A 21,475-nucleotide genomic window follows, 5' to 3' on the forward strand; every position below is an offset into this window, starting at 1 on the left:
TCCCAGTGGGGTCTTCTTACAGATGTATGTCATTGCTTAGGTGTTTGGGCCACTTCCAAGCTCAGCTAAGCTTCAGGCCCCTGCCCTGCTGATAGTACTTTAGATGTCAGGGAAGGGCAATGGTGAACCTGCTGCTGGTTAGTAGCCCTTGTAGCTCTGAGGATGCTGGGCTTCTAGCCTTGGATTCCTGCCTGCCATTGTTTGGAGGCTCTCTCTTTAGATAGAGCTTGAGAACCTTGCCTCTCTTGATGGGAGCTGTGTTCTCTCAGCTGCCTTCCTCACCCATGACCAAAAATGTATGGGTCATCCTCGCTTGTGATGAATACCCCTGCTGGCTTTGTATCAGGTGTGACCAGTAGCAACAACTCAATTCTGTATTTCTCAGATTTAGGAAGAGGGTTAGGTCCAGCCCCTTTGCCTACTCCCCTCACTCCTGTAAGAAGGGAAGAGTCACACAGATACAGAGAACAAACTAGTGGTTACCAGTGGGGAGAGGGAAGGAGGGAGGGGCAATTTAGGAGTAGGGGATTAAGAGGTACAAACTATTACATATAAAATAAATAAGCTACAAGGACATATTGTACAACACAGGGAACATAGCCGATATTTTATAACTATAAATGGAATATAACCTTTAAAAATTGTGAATCACTGTGTGTACACATGCAACTTATATAATATTGTACGTCAACTATACTTCAATAAAAATAAATAAATTTTTAAAAAGAATGCAAAATGAGCTGTAAAAAGAGACAGTCTTCTGCTCAAACCTGAAAAAAAAGAAAAAAAAGGGAAGAGTCAGAGGGAGGAAGAGAAGAAAGGTAGATGATAAATAGATAAATGCCAGCAGTGCCGAGCAGAACTTGCAGAGTGCTACAGGGAAAGAAAAGACACATGCCATGGGCGTGAAAAAGAGTCAGGTATCTGATTAAGAAGATCAGACAGGGGACTTCCCTGGCAGTCCAGTGGTTAAGACTTTGCCTTCCAATGCAGGGGGTGCGGCTTCGATCCCTTGTCGGGGAGCCAAGATCCCACATGTCTCCTGGCCAAAAAACCAAAACATAAAACAGAAGCAATATTGTAACAGATTCAATAAAGACTTTAAAAATGGTCCACATCAAAAAAACCTTAAAAAAGAAAAAAAACAAAAACAAAAGAAGAAGAAGATCAGACAGGCTTCTGAGAAGAGGTGGCTTTTGAGATAGGCCTTGGAGGGTTTCCAGAAACAGTAAGCAGAGGGTAAAGAAAGGCATTTCAGGACAGGCGGCAGCAGCAAAGGCAACGAGTTGGGGCATCCTGGGACCTGTTTGGCAAATAATACTGGAGAGGTAGGTGGTATGAGAATTACGTAAGCTGTTATGCACCCAGGTGTGGAGGTTATAATTTGGATAGGCAGTGGAACCTTTTCAGGGCTTTTGAGTTACCGGAGTGTCAGTAGAACATTTCACTTGAGTGTGCTTTTGGTGTAAGCCAAGATGACTTTTACCCCACGGGTTCCCACACTTTGCTGTACATTAGAATCATCTGGGGGCTTTTAAGAAATCCTGATGCCCAAGATGCGCTCTGTCCTAATTCAATCAAAATGTTTGGGGTGGGGCTTCCCTGGTGGTGCAGTGGTTGAGAGTCCGCCTGCCGATGCAGGGGACACGGGTTCGTGCCCCGGTCCGGGAAGATCCCACATGCCTCGGAGCGGCTGGGCCCGTGAGCCATGGCCGCTGAGCCTGCGCATCCAGAGCCTGTGCTCCGCAATGGGAGAGGCCACAACAGTGAGAGGCCCGCATACCAAAAAAAAAAAAAAAAAAGTTTGGGGGTGGGATCCAAGCATCATTGCTTTTCAAAAGATTCCCAGGTAATTTCAGTATGCAGCAAAGATTGGAAACCACTACTTTACCCCTTTATTCCTTCTTCTCTGAAGCATATCCCCAAAACCCTTTGATTTTTTTGCCTAAATATTTTCTTGTCACACTGTTCCTTAAAGTATGATTTTTCTTGTACCTCTCATAACCAATGAGAATATAAGTAAATGCTTCCATTTTGTTCAGTGGGAAGAAAGTTTTGTAGCCTTTTGTTTTGGTGGAGAACAGACAAATTTGTAGTACAGAGATCCTTTGTATGTGTCACCCTTAGCTTTCCAAACTGGAACTGAGACCCATCTCCAAATGTCTCCTGAGTAGCCCAGACCACGGAGTCAAGTCCAGAGTATGAAATTCAAGAGCGTTACCTGGATTAGACCTCTTAGTCCTCACTCAGAGTGAGCTGATTCTGGAATTTGATGTCCAGGCTGGTGACAGACATAGGCAAAATCACATCGGAACAGACAGCAGGGCTGCTGGTCTCTGGAGAAAGGGGCCGGACAACATAGGCAGTCTTCAGTTTGTCCAGAAGAATTCAGATGGCCAAGGCTTCCTTGAGGACATTACTCTGTGTAAGATGATGTGTTTCTGGAGTAATAACCTTAGACATTAAGAAGATCAAGGTTGGGCTTCCCTGGTGGCACAGTGGTTGAGAGTCCGCCTGCCGATGCAGGGGACACAGGGTCGTGCCCCGGTCCGGGAAGATCCCACATGCCGTGGAGCGGCTGGGCCCCTGAGCCATGGCCGCTGAGCCTGCGCGTCCGGGGCCTGTGCTTTGCAACGGGAGAGGCCACAACAGTGAGAGGCCCGCGTACTGAAGGTCAAGGTCATGCTATTTTGGAAGGAAATGGATTTTGGAATACACATGTACAAGATTCCTGTGAAATGGCTAATTTTTTAGCACTTGAATAAGAAAGATAATATTTCTGTTCTCTGAAAAAATTTCCTTATTTGAACAACCGTATTTTGTGATACATCAGATAAATGAATTAAAATTTCAAATTAGTTGGTGCCACCAAGGATTGTTGCCCTGAAAAGAATAAGAGTAGATGGAGGTGATGGGTTATAAGAATTGGAATTCTTGGATGCAGTTAGGCATCTCTGCTCATGTTCCCACCACTTGACTGCAGCACTTTGTGCTTTATTCTGCCTTCTTGCAACTCTAAGATTAGGTTGCAACATGGCTATACTTTAACACTTCTTCCAGACTTCCAAAAAATATACACTCAGACATGTGACTCAGCAGTTCCAGGTTCTACCCCAGTATCTACCCAAGAGAAATGAAAATGTGTCCACACAAGACTTGTATGTGATTGCTCATAGCAGTGTTATTCATGATACCACCACCACCAAAATACCCCACTGGAAACAATCCAAATGTCCATCAGCAGGTAAATGGATAAATAAAATGTGGCACAATTACTGCCCAACAATAATGTAACAACATGAGTGAAACTCAAAAACATTAGGCTAAGTGAAAAAAAGTCAGACACAAAAGGCTACACATTTTGTGATTCCATTAATACGTGCTTTGTAGAAAAGGCAAAACTATGGAGGCAGAAAGCAGATCAGTGAAGAGCTGGGGATGGAATTGGAGATTGACCACCATCGGGAATGAAGAACTTTGGCATGACGGAAATGTTCTGAAGCTGCATCGTGGTGATGGTTGGACACCTGTATGAATTTACTGAAGCTTCTGGAACCGTACACTTATAATGAGTGAATTTTTTTGGTAGATAAATTATACCTCAGTAAAGCTGTTTTTAAAACCCTCAAAGAGGAAACGTTTTCGGAGTATCTGTTTGGTGCCTGGTGCCGCTTGAATATAAATTCCCACCCTTGCTGAACCTCCGAGGCTGGTGTAAATATTGAACTTTGGGGGAGATTGGACGTGGTATAAAGCAATCCGTTGCAGACACGTTGGAGGCAGCATACGTGAAAAGACCAAATCCTGCATCAGTTGGCTCGGCTGCTGGAGACAAGCCCCCATGTGCTGGGTTCTGATGCCCCCGAGGGACCGCCCAAAAGAGGCCATGGTTTTTTCTTTGAGAAATGAAAAGGACTAATGATTTTTTTTTTCCAATTTGTCAGCAAAGTTTGGAAAGGGGGGAATGTCCCTTCCTGCCCCCATGTGCTGGAGACCCCACCCTCAGCCCCATCTGTCCCAGGTGGGGAGAAGCCAAAGAAATACCTTGCCTAGAGTTATTGCTTAGTGAGAGTGGAGATGACACTCCACCCCGATCTTTGGATTCCCACGTGCAGTGGTCCGAGCCCTGGACCCGGGGCTGTCTTCTAAGTACCACTCGAATCCCCAGCACTTCGCCTTCGTTTGCATCCCCATCCTTCCTGCCCTTCATTCGAGCAGGCGGGGAGGTGGTGGTGTTGACAACTCAGAAGTAGGACAGCCCTGAGACTGGAGCCATAAATAAAACAGTTAGGTGTATAGTATGTGCTGGGCGTTTAGAATATTGATGCAGATAATATATAGATGTCCTCGAGGAGATAACCTCCCACATTGGTCTACATTTTGGCAGATGGGGCCCACCCAAGCGTAGAAACAAACATTTTTTGCAACCTTGAAGAGAGCTGGGGCCAGGATACCAATATAGATAAAACCCAGGCACCAGGGAGCCTGTGTAAGGGACAGAAGAATAAACAGATTTTTTTTAATATGTTTTGAATGTAAAGGCAGTCAGCTTAGAAACAATTAGGAAATCACATTACAGAATAATTGACTTAAACAGGCATTTCCTTTAGGGAACAATAAAATCTAAGTGTGTCTATGTGTGTGTTGAAGATATGCAGACAAGTTTCTGCCTTTTACTGGCTCTTAATCCTCACCTGATCGTGGAAGGAATGTGTGGGCAGCCGGGCTTCCAGCTGGGGTTGGGAAAACAAGAGCAGTATTGACAGACACCTCCTGAATGGCTTGATTATCATTGTGTTGAGGGTTTCACTTTTATTTTTCTGTCACTTACACAAGTTCCATAATGCCCGGGTTTTATTGATATTGGTATCCTGGCTCCAGGGCTTCTCAGTGTTGTAAAAAAATGTTTATGTTTACTGTAAAAAGATAATCTTGCTTTTCAAAGTGATTAGTCACATACACAGAATTTCAGTGTGCCTGCCATTCATTTGTCAAATTCCTGATTTATAATTCATGCTCCCTCCCCTGGGGAGAAGCATGTTTTGTTCAGAAGGTATTTTCGGTGCGGTTATGTTCTCTGTTAGTGAAATTAGTTTACTAAAATAAAAGCCTCATCCTAGGTTGAGTCAGCAATTTGACCTGGGTAATTGGCCTTTACTCCCGGCCCAGAGCTTTCTGCACCAACAAGGAGATTTTGTCCCGTGTGGCCTACTTGGGAACCTGGGAGCAGCCAGACCCACGGGGTTCATGTTGATGCTGCAGAGTGGCCTTCAGAGCTGGGAGTATTCCGAGGGCAAGAGTGGCCTATGATAGGAGGCATCTGCCTCCACCTTGAACCCCTCCTCCGGTTGTATAACTCTGCGGACACCCCTTCTCCCGGCAGCATCACCTGCAGCCTGGCAGTGAGGGAGCAGATGGGGGGGCACTGTGGACCCCACCTTCCACGTGCCACGCCACCCTCGTGCACACACGAAGTGCCACGCCACCCTACGTACCACTCTTGTGGTACGTAGCCCAAGTCTAGATTCCTTTGGACAATGTCTTACGTTCCTTTTCCAGCAGATGCTGGGGAGTGAGCTCTTGCTGAAAGGAAAGGATTTGTTGACTTGCCAGTTTTGGTCACCTGGTTTGGTGGCCGTGAATGTGTCGAGGCCTCAGGTGGGTTTGTGAGGAGCCTGGCTTGGTTTCTGAGGTGCTGCCTCTGGACTCATTGGCTCATTGTGCCCCTGTGTGGGCAGGATCCTCACCCCTACCCCCAGCACCTGCGCGGACGTGACCCGGTGCTCGTGGAGGGACTGGGCTTCAGGCTGAGGGAGAGATCCACCTCAGCTCAGTAACTCCTCCTGGGCCCTTAAAACCGACAGGGAGCTCATATGACACCATTTGGGCCCCTTGTTGTCCAATAAGTGAGTAAATGGAGCTACAGAAAGCACTGAGTGACCTGCCTGTGGCTGTGCAGCTCATAAACGGCATTGATAGTCCTGGACCCCTGTCTCTGAATGCCTCATGAATTCCCAGGGAAATGTACAGGTGGGCTTCACAGCACTGGAACCATAGCTTTTGCTTTGCTCTCAATGAGTGAGACTCAGGCTGTGGACTGACCGGCGGGTAGAGTCCTGGTAGAGGTCCTGGTCCGGGTGTAAGTGAACCTCACCAGAAGCACAGAGCTGCCCAGTGAACACCACCCGGGGCAGAGGAGGTCTCTGGGCTTCTGTCTGGGCTGTCCCAGCTCTGGGAAGAAGGTTGGGATCCTTTCCTTCTCTACTATTTATGTGTTGGATCCCTGAGTGGGTCCTAGAAATAGCTCAAAATGTGGCACCAGTTCTTAGACTCAGTTTTGTAGAAGGTGCTTGAGTGAGCCCCAGAAGGAAACAGGCTGGGGGATAGGAGGGGGAGAAGGGTCTGAGTTCTGTGGGGAGCAGACCTGTCAGCACAGAGGACTCAGATGGCATCTGTGACCCTGCCTGCCTGGTTTACCAATGGACCCAGACAGAAAGGACCTGCAAGGCTCTTTCTCCAGACCCCAAGCTGGAGCTGTCTGCTCTCTTGCCTCCCCGGGTATGGGTTTGTCTCTGGGTGGCCAGTGCTAGTGGTTGCCGATGCTGGCTGTCCCCCCACCTCTCCTTCAGAAGCAGCTGGGTCTGCTGCTTCTGTGTCCACCCACTGGGAGCAGGACCGATGTCTGACGTGGTCGGCTTTGGACCTCCAGCCCCTCGGTGGTGCCCAGCGTCTGTTAGACCAGTGCTTCTCCAAGTGTGGTCCCAGCATCACCTGGGCGCTGGTTAAAAATGCAGATTCTCAGCCCACCCAGACTTCCTAATGAGAAACTCCTGGGGTGGGGCTCAGCCCTCTGAAAATAAGCTTTGTGCACCCTAAACTTGTTGGACACTGAGTTGCTGTTGCCTGGATGGGTGGCCTGGGGGGATGCCCATTGGGGGCCATTTATCTTCCCCCACCTTCCCCGGGGACTTCGGCTGAGGCTTTTCAGGGTGGGGTGAATCTGGAGGAGGGAGATGACCCAGGGTTGGCCCACCCCCGAGTCTGTCTCCCTGTCCCATTCTCTCTCCTACCCCGTCATATGCTGCTGACAGCACGGATGGGATGGGATTTACCCCCAAGGATAATGGCAGACTTTCTACAGCAAATTTGTAAGCTGTTCCGGTTGAGTAGCAGAGCATATCTGTTCTCCCATGGACTGATTTCAAGCTCATTGTACATACTCTGCTTCAGAGAAATAACCAGAGGCATTTCTAGGGAATGATTTGAGTAGCATCCTCCAGTGTGAGAAGCATTATTGTTGGTAATAGGGGTCATCAAATTAATTAGTGTTTTATCTATTTGATATTGTCCTTGAATCATATCGTTGCTATTAACAGTGACGATTCTTTCTTAGATACCGTTAATAACTACATCTCTTACCCGCAAAGGCAGTGTTTTCTGGAGCCTTGTGGCGAAGAGGCACAGCATGGGGTGTCTGGTGGCAAAGGGCAAGGGTGCTGATGCTGATTTCTGTGCTTCTAGGAATTACTCCTTCTACGTCCTCGACAACCAGAACTTGCAACAGCTGTGGGACTGGGACCACCGCAACCTGACCATCAAAGCCGGGAAAATGTACTTTGCTTTCAATCCCAAATTGTGTGTCTCCGAGATTTACCGCATGGAGGAAGTGACGGGGACTAAAGGGCGCCAGAGCAAAGGGGACATAAACACCAGGAACAACGGAGAGAGAGCCTCCTGTGAGTGGACCCTCCTCCTATCTACACAGCAGCTTCCGTTCGTGGCCCCCTCCTTGTTTCACATGAGGCCTCCTTAACGAGCACTTTGCTCACACGTGGATATCTTCAAAGGCAGTAGTGGGGCAGATTCATATTTGTAAATTTTCCATAGCATCTATTTGTGTGTGCTAAACATTTATAAATGTGTTCTCACTCAGATTTTAAAGAGGTGCTTACAGAATACACAGAGTTAAGTGTCTTTTATGCTCAGGCACACCGTTGGATTATTTTCTAGGGGAGAGCTGGTCCTGTCCAGCCCCGGGAGGGAGCAAGCCCGGCCCTCCGTCTCCACACAGAGTGGAGGGGAGGCCAGGGGCCCCTGTCCCTGACCTGGCCTCCACCTGGTTCCTACCACAACATGAAAGGTGGAGGGAGCCTGCCTCCCTGGATTGATACTGCTTTTTAAATTTAGAACAATATAATTATAATGTTACACTGGTTATGCGACTTCTGCTTTAAGGTTTTGCCTCTAAGCGGTGAGTTTCTCACCTAACCCTGTATGTAAAACTGCTTTTAAAAATGGTGTGGTTCTGTGTGGCTGGATCAAGTTATAAAAATAGTCTCTCCACCATCGGCTTTTGATAAGGGACAGGTATTAGAAAAGAATAATCTACGTGATCCAGGGAGATTTGCACGGGCGCTCACGGGCGCAAGAGAATCTGCGAAACCATCAGCATTGGACTTCGTTTTGCTGGCTCTGGATTTACCTGGTAGACACTCGAGTTGCTCAGGAAGAGTTTTTAGAGTCGAGAAACCAGACGCAGAGCTGAAGGCCTTTCTCCCTCACATGCCCCGCCACAGCCCTCACCACATTCCCCATTCAGACCATAGCAGAAGCGGATGCGCAGAGTGCTGTCGAAGTGTTTTCCTTAGAGTGGGCCAGTCTGACCTGTCAGGTCATGAATACAGTAGCCATTTATTTTCCCTTGAAAATGAAATCATGTTTCCTCTCTAAATAACACTTTAGCAGGAACTGCAGTGTTTTTCCCATCTCAATCCATCACGTTTTGCCCCAGAGACTTCTCAGTTTTTAACTGCCTTTAGCCTCTTTTTCACCTGCTGAGGGTGCAGTGGGAGTCGGGCAGACACGGGGGGAAGGACAATTCGTAGGAGAGCTTTGTGTCTTCACGAGGGAGGCAGTCATCAGTTCTTCCCGGGTTCTCACCACAGTTTGAATCAGGTCCGGGAGCACGAGGGGGCTCGGGGCAGCATCCCCGTCATGCCTCACCAGCAGAGGCTTCCTTCCCACAGAGCTCAGAAGGCTGTTCCAAGTGAAATGGGTCCGATCAGCGCTCAATCCATTCCCCGCTGCGCGTCAGTGCTAGCTGGAGCCGCCAAGGCGTTCTTGTGTCCTTGCACAGGAAGGTGTCGATACCGCGTGCGGGCTAAGAAAAGTTCCCCTCTGTGGCACAGCTGCTCTGTTACCTGTCTTTGGTGATTTGACACAAGCGGGCAGATATCCACAACTGCAAGACAGGTGTCGTCATGTCTAAGAAGAGTCCACCCAGCATCAAGGTCCACTCTCACCTTCCCCAGCCCCTTGGGTGGCCTGCGTCTTAAGGAAGAGCAGAGAGACATGGCCACCTTTCTCCATCCAGAAGTCCTTCTCTTCCAGGTTAGGAATCACTCCAGGGCCACCAAGTGTACTAAAACAAAGGACCGAACCCCTTGGAGGCCACGTAGCACAATGTTTGGGTCCTTAGTAGAAACAAGAGAGCCACTGAGAAGTCCAAAAAGGGGCTTTGCAAGTACAGACAGCTTTGGGGGAGAGGGCCATAGTACAGGGCAGGGGACCTCTCAGACACGTGGAGGGAAAGGACATAGATGGGTGTCACTCATGGATGTGCCTCTGCCCCAGGTGAAAGTGACGTCCTGCACTTCACCTCCACCACCACGTGGAAGAACCGCATCATCATCACCTGGCACCGGTACCGGCCCCCTGACTACAGGGACCTCATCAGCTTCACCGTCTACTACAAGGAAGCGTGAGTGTCTGTGCTTGGCGACGTGTTGGCAGGGCTTCATCCTCACCACCCTCCTGTCTGTCATGTGACATCCGTCACCACCAGTGATAGCTACAAACAAAAAAGTGTTAGCTTGAGGCCTTTCATTCTTCAGTGGGTGATTAGAGGTGCTTGAATAAAATAAGTCCAAAGGGGAAAACTTGTTTTGTGGAGAATTAGGTCAGTCCAAACATTCATGAATGGGGATGGAAGGCCTGGTTGCAATATCATTGCAGCCTTGTTCCCCCTAATCCATAGTCTGGGAACACCCCTCAGGATGCTCGGCTCCCCTTGAGGTGACCTCCAGGTGGGTCCATCATCTATTCTGGTCACTCTATCTGTGGCCCCTCCCAAGGTGTGGCCTTCTGCTCTAGGTCATAAGCCCTCCAAAGAAGGGACGGAGAATGGAGAAAGACTGACCTTCACGTCTCAAACCTTTCAGAATTTCTCCCAAAATCTACTGGGGGCTTTTCTTGTGCTTTCAGAGGACGTTTGCCTGCCTGGGCAGCCAGGACATCCCTCCAGCTGGCAGCTCTTCTTGGTTTCCCCCTTCCTTCCTGTGCCTCCTGTATCCAGGTGGTTCCCCCAGGCCTCTTAGTCACCCTCCTCACTCAGGTCCCACCTTGATGCCATAGGTCCCTTTCCCAGGTGCTTGGCTTCCCCGGAGCTGGAACCAGAGCCACCAGTGGCAGCATCTGGTACCCTTTGCCCCTGCTGGAGCCAGGGCCCTGGGAGTGCCCTTGCCATGAGAAAAGCAGGATGCGGGATTATCAGGCATTCATTGTCCCTGCACATGGGAGTCACTCATCTTCCATCACAGCGACAGGGAGGGGTGTGTGAATGTCTGTTTCAGAAGCCAGTGTCTGTCTGGCCCTTTCATCTGAGAGGCGTGGAATCCCTGCCCAACTCCGCATCTGTGCAGAACCATCATCCTCTTTAACAGTCTACCAGTGCTCTGACAATGACGTTAGCGCCTGAGATAATCTGGAAGCTGAATATTTGAATGTTATCAGATGCTTAAGCAACCAGAATTGTTTGTGAACATATTAGATTTGAGAAGCTGTATTTGAGAAGCTGTTTTTCTGTAGCAAAGGCATTTTTCTCCAGAAGTTATTCTTTATCAATAATGATGTTTGCTTTAAATGACTACGCTTGTTTTTTCTTAATGGTGAAAAAATGGGGAAGAGAGGGAAAGAGCATTTGCGTATATTCTTAAGGAGCAGCATTTCCAATCCCAGTAATTATGGAACTTCCTCTTCCTGAGGCAGAGGGTTCGATTCTATAGTGTGTACAGAACTGTGAAACCTGGAGTCCGGTGGCTTAGTTTTATTCTTCTATAAAGATCTAATTGATGATTCGTTTTATCTAGAATTCCCATTATAGAAAGTGTCACGTGGGAGGCCCTGGGGGGAGGTTTCTGAGAGCTTTGATGTCAGCGGCCTAAAACATTCTCTGAGCTTCATCGATTGTGTTTCAGACCCTTTAAAAACGTCACAGAGTATGACGGGCAGGATGCCTGCGGCTCCAACAGCTGGAACATGGTAGATGTGGACCTCCCACCCAACAAGGACGTGGAGCCCGGCATTTTACTGCATGGACTGAAGCCCTGGACACAGTATGCCGTTTACGTCAAGGCTGTGACCCTCACCATGGTGGAGAATGACCACATCCGTGGAGCCAAGAGCGAGATCTTGTACATTCGCACCAATGCTTCAGGTATTCACGCACCATCCCCGCCGTCCCGCGCCTCGTCAGCTCAGGGTCCTCTCTCATGACAAGATGTAGTCAGAGGGCTGACACTGAGCTGTGCCTGTTGTCTCTCCCTGTCCTGGGCCAGTCTGTCTTTTATTTGTCTGTCTTGTCAATATATAATACTGTATCATATTTCTTTCCCACTCCCAATACCCTAGCCTCTTCCAGGCCATCTTCTGGACTTAGTACCACCTTCCATTATCATTCTGACTGTCCTGGACCAGTGAGCTCAGGTCCTCCAGGGTGCTGGGTTGGTCTCATTGGGAGGCCCAGACTGGATACGGTCCTCTAAGGCTGCCCTTCTTGTTTATTTGGACAGTTGGACCTCTGGGGACTGAAACCCTGGTTGTTGTTCCAGTTACCTCAGGTGGCTCCCTGGTTTCTCACCTTCGTCCTGTAGTGCCTAGGGTTCCAAGAAAGCAGACAAAAGTTGAAAAACATGAGATGAACCATGTTGTGGACATTCCAAGTGTTCACTGATGAAAATGGGCCTCCTTCTCCCTTGATCTCCGTTTTCTAAACCAACTCATTTCTCAACTCCAGAATCTGGAACTAAGGAGAGCAAACATTTGTGTATATTTTCCAAGTATATAAAAACCAGGTTAGGGCTTCCCTGGTTGCGCAGTGGTTGAGAGTCCACCTGCCAATGCAGGGGACACGGGTTCGTGCCCCGGTCCGGGAAAATCCCACGTGCCGCGGAGCGGCTGGGCCCGTGAGCCATGGCCGCTGAGCCTGCGCGTCCGGAGCCTGTGCTCCACAACGGGAGAGGCCACAACAGTGAGAGGCCCGCGTACTGCAAAAAAAAAAAAAAAAAAAAAAAGGTTAGAAGTAGGGAAATGCACAGCATTTTAAAAGGCACTGATAAACATTCTTTGATGATAGCCAATGTTACAATACGTAGGCTGCTTTAAAATACGCATAAACTGGCACGAAATGAATTTAAATGGCAAAGAGGGTGAGGGAAAAATGTTGGTGGGGAAATCCTTTTGCTCGTGTTCTCCTGCCCCCTCCTCCCTTCCCCTCCCCTCCCCTGTTCCCTCTCTATGATCCTCTAAGTGGCTACGATCATGTCACTGATGGCACAATGTTTGTATCAGTAAATGTGACACAGGCTTCTGATTCTAGGCCTGGGATGTTGTAGCAGAGGCTCAAAGGCAACAGAACAAGTTGTTCAGCCTAAAAATTTGCAAGTAATTCATTGTAGCTAATTTGGGGAAAATAAAAGTCTTTCTTTGTTAAGGCCAATTCTTAAGAAACTTGTTTCCTTTCCCCAAAGATGGAAAACAAAGCACTGTACAAATTGAGTCAGTTTGCTCTATTTTGGCATCTGTCCTCACAAGTGGTAGGGACAGAGAATGACTTGGTCCATGGCCTAGGCTTTTTTGTGACAACTGTTATTGAAACATCTAGGGGTGAGCTGTGTGTTTCTTAAGTACTTATTCTAGGAAGCACTAAAGTGGCCTAGCATTCAGTAAAATGTTTTCCCAGAAAAAGTTAGTATTAGTCATAACTTCTTCTTAAAGTGTCCTTCCTTACAAATGTTCAGACCCTTGTGTATGAGATTTTGTACCTTAAGCTTTCAAATTTTAAAAGCAGCTTACATGACCGTTATGCTTAAGTGACATACAACAAAGGTGTCTTTTGCACTTTGGAAAATCTACCAAAATTGATGCTTTTTTCTGAACCCAAAGAGAATAAGAAGATTTCAGTGGCCCCTGGATGCATTTGCCCTTTATACACAGTTCAGCTCCAGGTTTGGGTTTAGGGGCAACAGTAAGTAAATATTGACCAGATTCTTATGCTTTGCCTGTAAATCAATGTTCTTTTGCTGGTAACAGAGTCCGTTACTTGAAATCGGGGCTTTATGTGTGTTCGAGGTGTTTTTAGACTGCTTCTCATAGTTATGACTCCATAATGCCATTGAATCATGATTATACAATCAGTAGATTTACTGGCCCTTTGCACCACTTTTTCCTCCAAGCCACCCCCCACACACACACACTCTCTCTCCCCAGCACCCTTTTTACTTCCCTCTTTCATTTTGGCTTTTTATCAGAGATTCAAAATCTCAGATGAAATGCAAGTCAGTCAGTTTTACCATTTGCTAAAACTGCTGGCGTTAAATGTTTTGGAGGATGGCAGCTGTAGTAAATGAGGAAAGTCCAGTGTTTGCGTTAACTGTGGGTTTTAAGTCATCCATTCCAACCCTGGCTGTGCTTCCACCACCCTTTTCCATCTGCAGCTCAGTCATGTTTGTTATCACAGAGAACAGATATTATAAAGGGAAAGTAATACAATTTCAAAACAAGGTTCGGTTTTCATTTTGTGTTTCAGCGTTCACCGCCATTTTCCTGTGGGGATCAGACTTTTGGCTTCTTGTGGGTTTGCACTGAGTATCTGACAGCCAGGATCTTGGGTTCGTTCCATTTTCTGAAATGTCCTTTGTCCCCCTTTCCAGTTCCTTCCATCCCCCTGGATGTACTCTCAGCATCAAACTCCTCTTCTCAGCTGATCGTGAAGTGGAACCCTCCTTCCCTGCCCAACGGCAACCTGAGCTACTACATCGTAAGGTGGCAGCGCCAGCCCCAGGACAGCTACCTTTACCGGCACAATTACTGCTCCAAAGGTGAGGGTGGGAGGGGCAGGGGACACCTGTGGCTGTGACTCCCAAACCCCGAGGCCACACACACCGGGGCCAGCGTCAGCCGTCTGTCGGGAAGCAGCTGTGGTCGTGAGCCCAGGTGCTGATGGCTCTTCCTTTCCTCACCAGCCTGTGTAACTTGGTTCTCGTTGGGCTACTCTTTCCCAAGCAGACAAAATCCCCATCAGGAAGTACGCCGATGGCACCATCGACGTTGAGGAGGTGACGGAGAATCCCAAGACCGAAGTGTGTGGTGGGGAGAAAGGGCCGTGCTGCGCTTGCCCCAAAACAGAAGCCGAGAAGCAGGCCGAGAAGGAGGAGGCCGAGTACCGCAAGGTCTTCGAGAATTTCCTGCACAACGCCATCTTCGTGCCCAGGTACCGTGTCCTCTGAGAGGGTCCTTGGGCAGGTCCTGATGCTTTCTCTCCACCCTGTGGTGTGTAGGTCGACAGCCTCAAAGTGAGACCCAGCGGCTGTCGAGGAGGGACAACAGTATAGGCGGCCAGCTTGGCGAGTGGGGTTACTACCCAAGCCACTCAGCCCTCGTGGAAGGGGCCGGAGCTTACGGCCTGGGCTGTGGGGGGCTGTCGGCTTGACAGGTGACAGGGGCAGCTGCCCTGTGGCCGCCCAGCCCCTGCGGGGGGCACGTGGGCGCAGAGAGCAGCAATCACCTGGCCAAGCACACACCAGCAAGCGGAGGAGCCGGGTTTGGGCCCTCGGTTGCCCTTCCCACGCCTCCCTGCGGCCCCCCAGCCTGGCCAAGGCGGAGCGAAGGGAGAGGGAGAGACTCAGAGTCAGTTTTGAAAGGGGCCCAACTTCAAAGCATAACCGAGAGCCACTGGCACCCTTGACAAGCAGTTTGTGAAGCCACGCAAACGACAGCCGTTCCAAGCCGAGCAGCCCGACGCCAGGGCATCTGTCTGCTCCGCTGCTCCAGCCTCTGCTTCTGCCTAGTGGAGACAAAAGCGGAGGAAAATAAATGTTTAGAGCAGAATTATTCAAATAACCAAAAGCTGAGAACATCCCATGTGTCCACCAGGAGATGAATGGATGAACCAATGTGGTCTTGCCCTGCAATGGAATATTATTCAACCCTGTAAAGGAATGAGATTCTGAAGCATGGGCTACCACATGCATGAACCTTGAAAACATTATGCTGAGTGAAAGCATCCAGACGCAGAAGGAGATATTGTATGATTCCATGTGTATGAAATATCTTGAACAGATAGATTCATGGCAACAGAAAGTAGATTAGAAGTTACCAGGGGATGTGGGGAGGGGAAATAGGGTGTTATTCCTTAATGCGTGTAGAACTTCTGTTTGGGGTAATGAAAGATTTTGGAAATAGTGGTGATGGTTACACAGAATTATGAAGGTAATTAATGACACTGAAATGTGCACCTAGAAGTGGTTAAAATGACAAAATTTTGTTAGTTTTTTTTTTAACTTTAAAAGTTTGTTTTACCACAACAAAAAAAAAGAAGAAAGAAAGAAAAGAAAAGTGGAGGGACATTCAGCGGGGCAGCCTTGTGATGTCTGGGGAAGGAGATGGAAACAGAGTGGTGACTGATGGCTCCTTTTTCTTCCTGAAAAATTGTAGCACAGAGTTTAAAAACAACCTCATGCCTGAAATCTGGGCAAAGGAGCAAGATTCAGGCCAGCATTATACCTACGAGCCCATTTCCTGACCCCCGTGGCGCCCCAGCTGCCAGCCCACTGCCAGTACGTTGTCCTGGGGGTCACTCTTCTTCCAGCTCCTGACCCAGAGGGGCACCAGCAGTCCCGAGCTTCTGTTTATCCTGCAGTTGCTTTGCCCTTAAAAGCTCTCTTAGGTTGTAGCAACAAATGGTTTTTGAAAGAGACTTTTATTTTCTGTCACGTGACCTTCCTGATATTTGTATACTAGTCAAAGATAGACATCTTACTTTGAAAAATCATTAAAACAGGAAATCAAGACCTTTTGGAAGTGGAGGCACTATTTCCTTTTCAGAATGAAGCTATCAGTCACTTAGCAGCTTTATGCCCCCTCCTCTCCTGCGGTTAAAACCATGGAACCTCCCGACCTGCCCCGCCGGTGACATCTCCTGTTCACGGGTGATTGGTATGGCTGCAGTTCACATGTTAGTCCAGATATCCTGTATATCATGTGTCTCAAGAATCAAAAAGTTTGAGGATGGAAAAGAGCTCAAAGAAGTTTTAAAACTAGAACCTAGGTTCAGTGGCTTCTCCACCACCCTGATTGACTAACTGTGGATTTGGGGCTTGGCCCTTCCTCCCCGCACACCGGGGCTCTTTCCCTTCATGGCACTGCTTCTCAACACAGTCCATCGCCCCCCGTGCCAGCAGGGGTTTGGCCGGTGTTACTTCCTTTGGACACAGAAGAGGATGGATTTAGAGCATCCCAGACAGGCCAGCAGGAGCCATCTGTTTATTCTCCAGCAGAGGCTGCCGGCTACGTTGCCGACTTTTCCCAAAGACCTGTCCGAGGTTCAGGCTGTTGAGTCCAGGCTTTGGAAAGGTTTCACTGAAGAGCCCCTAGCTTTCTGTTGATAGTTACAAGGCAGTGCCTGTTTTCCTCATCAGTCCAAGAACACAGGATCAGGTGATAGGAAGGCAGAGCTGTGGGTGACACAGATTTCACGAATGCCTTGTGTTTGCATTGTTGAGTTCAAAATAAGTTTCCTCTACACCACATTCCCCTGATGAACGCATGCATCCACCCTGCGGTCTTGATGGCCTCTGTCTGAAGTCTAGTCGCACTTGCTGTCCTTTCTTTTCACAGGACAGACATAATACCCTAGTTTGCCCATGGTGAGGGGCCACAGTTGATGAAAACCTCACGTTTGGGGTTTTTCATGCCTCCTACTGAGGCGTACATCTGATGTCCACACAATTTCCAACAGAATTCGGGTAAAAGGAGTGTCTGGGTAACAGAACGGCTGAATAAATCATAAAGGAAGCTTTTCTGTTTTACAACTAAATTCTCCAAAGACGATTTTTATTTCTTTTAATTCATTCTAAGAACAGTTTATTTAGAGCTTAAAACCAGTCAAGTCAGGTTGAGTATGACGCTATTCGCCGTCTGTGTCCATGTGTCTTGAAGTAGGATGGCAGCCTGATGTCATGAGTTCCTTTCTGGAGTCAGTATCTGGTGCCGAGTGCCTTTCATTGATCACTGCCTTTATAGTTTAAGTCACAAAGTTTGGTTTAAGTGACTGAAATATCAACAGATGTTGAAGAGTAAACAGGGTTTTCTGACAGGAGTGAGTTGTCCCATCGGTGGGTGTGGGAAAAGCTGGCCATGATATTAGCTGCTGGTCACACTGTGTGGAAGTGCGGCTGTTTACAGAGAATCGGGACATGCCATTCTGCTGGCCCCCTGCCTTCCTGACAGCGTCCCAGGTGGCCTCCCTTCCCCAGTCCCTGTCCACTGTAACAGCTCTGAGGAAACAGCCCAGGTGCCCCTGAGCCTCCCCACTGTGGGGGCTGAGGTGTTAGTTTGCCTCTAGGTACCACTGAGTAACCACTCGGGGAGCCAGGGGGCAGGTTGCACGTTGAGGCTGAGGTTTGCAGCGTAGAGAAAGCAAAATAAATAATGAGGAAGGAAATCCCTGTATTATTTGTTGGTTCTTATGCAAGGGGGCTGAGTAGCTCCTTTTATTCCAAGGTGAAGATTTTTCTTCTCTTTCTCTGACTCGAGTCACAGAAAAGACAAAAGAGGTGGAAGCCCTCACTCACAAGCCACATTTCTCTCTCTCTTCCTTGCAGACCTGAACGGAAGCGGAGGGAGGTCATGCAGGTCGCCAACACCACCATGTCCAGCCGGAGCAGGAACACCACGGTGGTGGACACCTACAACATCACAGACCCAGAAGAGCTCGAGACCGAGTACCCTTTCTTCGAGAGCAGAGTGGATAACAAGGAGAGAACTGTCATCTCCAACCTCCGGCCTTTTACTCTGTACCGAATTGACATCCACAGCTGTAACCACGAAGCTGAGAAGCTCGGCTGCAGCGCCTCCAACTTTGTCTTTGCAAGAACCATGCCTGCAGGTACGATGTCATCCAGCTCACCCAACGCCCGACTCACAGCCTAGCGGAGACTATGATTTGTAGGCACGGAGGCCGACACCCAGGGCAATGACCCTGAGTCTCAGTCCTGCTTATTAAAGAACGGGTGGTCATTTGCAGGCAGCTTGGTAGCCCAGCAGCCTAGGGAATGGAATTCATGCATCGTGACCCCACTCCCACCCCAGTCTCTCCATACAAAGTACTCGAGAGCAGGGAGTTCGATGCAGGGTCCACTCTTTTCCTTCTCCTTGGTTTGCATTGTGCATTCCCATGGCCCTTTCTTGCCAGGTCCCTCCTGAGTTCTCAAGTTTCAGTGAAATCCCCATTTAGCTGCCTTGATTCAGACTGAGTGTTGCTCCTCAAAGTCCGCTTCCAAGCAGCCCTTGGTCCTGGTTGTTTGGTCTTCACCTTCCCCTTGTAAGTTAGAAGCTGCCTGTGGCTTAGACAGCCATACATCCATCTTTCAGGATGGGTGAACTGCCCGGTTCACTTCCTTGCAGAGCTGGCAGGTAGCACAGAGCCCAGTGTCTGCAGTCTGCGAGCGGGGCCCCCTGGGCGCACTTCTGGCACCAACGTGCTGCTGCCAGCCTACCCGGCCTTAGTCTCCTCACCCTCCCAGGAGAGAAAGCCCAGCTGATTTCTCAGTGTTTCCCAGCTGGAACTTGCAGTGACATTGCTCACCACTTGGCTTACTGCTTTAAGAAGCAAAAGCAAGAGAGCAGGCACCCCAGCCTCACCCGGCAGCTTCAGGAATCGCTGATGAAGGCAGTGAGCTTGCGCTCAGCACCAGCTTCCTCCCAGGCAGGCTCGGGGACCATCCTTTACACCTGCGCAGAAATTGCATCTGCTGCATGCAGACGCAGAGCATGAAGGATCTGGGTCCTGGTTTGGAGGCTGGATGCCGCTGCTTCTGCTCACTCAGCACCTTTTCGATGATGCTTGCGTTTGATGGCATCGCATAGAAGCCGAGTACCAGACCTAAGTGACTTAGTTTGCCAAGATTTTCCTCCTGCACTTGAGAGTAGGCTTTTTTTTTTTTTTTTTTTTTGGCGGTACGCGGGCCTCTCACTGCTGTGGCCTCTCCCATTGCGGAGCACAGGCTCCGGACGCACAGGCTCAGTGGCCATGGCTCATGGGCCCAGCCGCTCCACGGCACGTGGGATCCTCCCGGACCGGGGCACGAACCCGCGTCCCCTGCATCAGCAGGTGGACTCTCAACCACTGTGCCACCAGGGAAGCCCGAGAGTAGGCTTTTTTGTTGGGAGACTGAGGGGAAGGGAGGGTACGGTGGCATCTTGAGACTTACAGGTCCTTAGGTTGCTCCAGTTCCAAAACCCCTGCTGTGTGTGCGAGGCCAGGTCAGGAGGAGTTGCTGCGGCCGCTGTCCGCAGTCCTGCACGAGGGGTTGGGGAGGGTGTTCTTAGGCTAGTCCAGTGTTTTTCTCCCTCCCTGAGGACTCGGATCTAACTTTATCGCCTATTTCAATTGTTGCACAGAAGGAGCAGATGACATTCCTGGACCGGTGACCTGGGAGCCAAGGCCTGAGAACTCCATCTTTTTAAAATGGCCAGAACCTGAGAATCCCAATGGATTGATTTTAATGTATGAAATCAAATATGGATCACAAGTCGAGGTAAGACTGGGGCACCGGCCGTGTGTGGGTGCGTTTCTGTTGCAGGTGTAGCATGTGTTACACTTCAACACAGGGTACCCCCTGGTTAGCTGAAGACTTTGAACAGTAAAATAAGGAAGTAAGTCAGTGAGGATTCAGGTCTTTTTACCAACTCCATGCTCTTTGGGGAATTCTCACGGTGTGCGAGGAGCTGGCTTATCCTCACCCTCAAGAAACTGTTTCTTTGCAGAAAACGATCTTTCAGCCTAGAGATTGGTCTTAATAACTTAATCTTTCTGGAACTCTTTTTGGTTAAAGAAAGAAGGTTTGGTTCAAGGTCGGGTGTGCTTAGAGTTACTGGAGGACTGCCTGGGTGTTTTCCCTTTTATTGCAAATTGGGGTCAGTGTTGGGTGGGAAGCGAGAGGCGAGAGACGAGGCAGCGTGTTTGTGGGAAATTGACACATATGTTTTATTTCCTCCAGGATCAGCGGGAATGTGTGTCCAGACAGGAGTACAGGAAGTATGGAGGGGCCAAGCTAAACCGGCTCAACCCGGGGAACTACACGGCCCGGATCCAGGCCACCTCTCTCTCTGGGAACGGGTCGTGGACTGATCCTGTGTTCTTCTATGTCCAGGCCAAAAGTAAGGCTTGTGGAGGGAGTCGCTGGGAAAACAGAAAGCAGGTGGTGCTGGGACTGGGGAAACCTGGGTCGTCATCCTGGCTCTCTGCTTTTCTGATTTCTGTCGGCCACCTTTCAGAAGAGTCACACTTTTGCCAGCACTTCATCTAGGAGCTCAGGCTGGGGAGCTGCCACACCTAGAGTCCCTACCTCATCTGATGGGCAGGGAGATGGTCTGAGCCCCTCTTTTGAGGGAGACAGCAAGGGGCCCGTGCTCTCAACTTGGTTTATGTCCAAAGCATTTTACAAAGCATTGAATTGACCATTCCGCCTCCTGCCTCGTCAGGGATGCTGACTGGGGCTCCGACTCAGGGCTTAGAATCCTAAGTGGTGACAGAAACCTGGGGACCTTCTGCTCCAGCCTGCTCCAGGGCAGGAGTCGCTGTGACGGCATCCCAGGCTGAGGCACCACCCCTGTCACTCCTCAGCGGTAAAATAACAGAGGCACTTTTAAAGCAGCAACACACTTTGAAAGCGCACAGTGCTCCCTGTTTGGCACAGAGACTGGGCCACGTGGTGAGTTTATGCTCAAACCATCGACAAGACAGAATTCTTAGAAGGCCATTCTAGGCGACGATTTTAGATTTTACAAGTGAGTTTTGTAAAATGTATGAGCACAAGGGCACTCTACTTGCTTGGCCAAGAAAATTCAGTATTTTCGTCTGGTGACATAAATATCCCTTATTATTTACATTTTGACTTTCTGTTATTTTGTATTAGAAACCAAATTTTTAAGATTATTTCATGTTCAGATAATGGGATCAAATCTGGCATAGCACTATTCCTGACTGCTTCCGCAAGAAGAAGCAGTCCCGCCTTGCTTAGTGGTGCTACTTTTGGGTCAGGTGGGCAATTCCCACTGCCCTGGTTTCTCCTGGTGTCCACATCTGTGCTACTCTGGTCTGGAGTCTGAGTTCTTAAATTCAGGATTCAGTCGATCC

General features: G+C 49.0%; 1 protein-coding gene across 2 annotated transcripts in view; it reads left to right on the top strand.

Annotated features, from left to right (window-relative positions):
- The window catches only part of IGF1R (insulin like growth factor 1 receptor), a 320,684-nt gene that overhangs the window by 268,315 nt on the left and 30,894 nt on the right, over positions 1-21,475 (top strand). Inside the window, exons 6-13 of one of the 2 annotated variants that reach the window (XM_081228790.1) lie at positions 7,522-7,736; positions 9,634-9,760; positions 11,256-11,494; positions 13,989-14,156; positions 14,341-14,548; positions 17,940-18,223; positions 19,738-19,874; positions 20,337-20,496. In XM_081228790.1, coding sequence (XP_081084916.1) covers positions 7,522-7,736; positions 9,634-9,760; positions 11,256-11,494; positions 13,989-14,156; positions 14,341-14,548; positions 17,940-18,223; positions 19,738-19,874; positions 20,337-20,496 — 1,538 coding nt within the window. The remainder of the gene's footprint in view (positions 1-7,521; positions 7,737-9,633; positions 9,761-11,255; positions 11,495-13,988; positions 14,157-14,340; positions 14,549-17,939; positions 18,224-19,737; positions 19,875-20,336; positions 20,497-21,475) is intronic. The other variant, XM_081228791.1, reaches the window with a different exon arrangement.

Source organism: Mesoplodon bidens, assembly GCF_964165515.1.
Source record: "Mesoplodon bidens genome assembly, chromosome: 3".
In the NCBI taxonomy this organism is placed as follows: Eukaryota; Metazoa; Chordata; class Mammalia; order Artiodactyla; family Ziphiidae; genus Mesoplodon; species Mesoplodon bidens.